The 1,985-nt window shown below is 45.1% G+C and overlaps 1 protein-coding gene across 1 annotated transcript in view; it reads right to left on the bottom strand.

The window, feature by feature from the left end:
• unc13d (unc-13 homolog D (C. elegans)) overlaps positions 1-1,985 on the bottom strand; it is a gene marked incomplete at its 3' end in the record, with an annotated part of 28,163 nt that overhangs the window by 5,624 nt on the left and 20,554 nt on the right. The window contains 3 exon segments of the mRNA XM_014032762.1: positions 881-995; positions 1,097-1,176; positions 1,251-1,325. Coding sequence (XP_013888216.1) covers positions 881-995; positions 1,097-1,176; positions 1,251-1,325 — 270 coding nt within the window.

Here is a 1,985-nt window from a genome sequence, read left to right as displayed (position 1 = left end):
CCTTACAGGTCTGACCCAGACTGACCCAGACTGATCCAGACTGATCCAGACTGACCCAGACTGATCCAGACTGATCCAGACTGACCCAGACTGATCCAGACTGACCCAGTCTGACCCAGAGTGACTCAGACTGATCCAGACTGACCCAAACTGATCCAGACTGACCCAGACTGACCCAGAATGACCCAGACTGATCCAGACTGACCCAGACTGATCCAGACTGACCCAGACTGACCCAGACTGACCCAGACTGACCCAGTCTGATCCAGACTGATCCAGACTGACCCAGACTGATCCAGACTGACCCAGACTGATCCAGACTGACCCAGACTGACCCAGACTGACCCAGACTGACCCAGTCTGATCCAGACTGATCCAGACTGACCCAGACTGATCCAGACTGATCCAGACTGACCCAGACTGATCCAGACTGACCCAGACTGATCCAGACTGACCCAGACTGACCCAGACTGACCGGAGGATGAAGACCAGGGAACTGGACTTGGTCAACACCTTATTTACAGCTCTGATGTAACACTGTCATGTAACAGATCAGAAAACATCAGAAAAACTGAACGAGCTGAAAAATGTGACCAAACAGAAGGTCAGCACCTGGGCCCAGAGTTTTACAGTAACTAAGTACAAATACTTTGTTACTGTACTTAAGTAGAATTTTTGGTTATCTGTACTTTACTTGAGTAATTANCCTTATAAAGAGGAAACCTCATATTATATTTGAATAAGTCCAAACCATTTCTCCAGCCTGTCCCAGTTTATACTGACTGGTAAAACTGTAGGATTGTGTGTTTTTGTCCACGACACACTCCTGTCTTTCATGAGTTGTAAAGATGACACAGGAAGCAGTGGACTGTGCACCAACCTGCAGCGTGTACAGCAGTCTCTGACAGAACACCATGAGTCCCTCTGTCTGTGGGTGCTGAGTGGACAGCTGGTGGAGGATTTTCACTGAGTTGTCCCATAAAGGTTTCAGGAGACTGGATGCAGGAGAAGAAAAAGAGGCGGGGTCTGATCCTCACAAACACACAACAACAAACAAACAAACAAACATGTGATGCTCAGTTCCACAGCTCAGTACCTGTTGAAGTTCCTCTGAACTAAGTTTTCATTCATGTACTGCAGCTCCTGTTCCAGGTAACGCATCAAAGGGGCAGCAGCCTGGAGCAGAGAAACACCGGTCAGGAGACATAAAACAGTTCCAGGAGATGAAGCTGGCAGTGAGGACCACTCACATCCTCTGTGGACTTGGAGGGGATTCTTCTCCTAGTCGACATGCTTCGAACATGAGTCTCAATGTCTGCGTCTAACTAATGTCAACGAAATTACAAGTTATTTATTAATTATATGTACAGATTTTATTACAGGAATACCTTTTTCATGYGAGGTCACATGGAGTAATTACAAGCAGTCAATATGTTACTAGTAGCAGACAGCAGTCAGAGTGATGTCGTATTGGCTAATGGAGAAGAAATAAGGAATTCATGCTAAGATTTAGTCAAAGCAGAGCTCAACTTAAGCAAACATTATTCTGAGTGTTTTACACCTTGATGTTTTTCAATCAGACCATTAAGTTATGTTTTCAATCATTCAATACATGTGTTGCTCCACCAGGGGCGGACTGGCCACTGGGAGTACCGGGACTTTTCCCGGTGGGCCAACGCATTTATGGGCCGGTGCAGGCAGTGAGGGGTGGGAGTGTAGTTGCGCTCAATACCAGTAGATGGCGATTATGCGCCAATTCATTGTTTACCAACCACTAAGACCAAAGAAGAAGAAAAGTTTGATGAGTCGAGATGGGTGAAATGCCTTTGGACCTTAAAATATTACAACTAGAACTTACTTATTGAGTAAATCTTAAAGGACACAGTGAAAACCATCCTCCACAAACAGTTCTACAACCATGTGAAGAAAAATTACAGAAAGGAATCAATAGTTTTGGTTGGATAATTCAGGAAAAATCAAATCAA

This window comes from Austrofundulus limnaeus, unplaced genomic scaffold (genome assembly GCF_001266775.1).
Source record: "Austrofundulus limnaeus strain Quisiro unplaced genomic scaffold, Austrofundulus_limnaeus-1.0 Scaffold1533, whole genome shotgun sequence".
Classification (NCBI taxonomy): Eukaryota; Metazoa; Chordata; class Actinopteri; order Cyprinodontiformes; family Rivulidae; genus Austrofundulus; species Austrofundulus limnaeus.
Note: the sequence above shows the minus strand (reverse complement) of the source record. Positions and strands in the feature narration are given on the sequence as shown.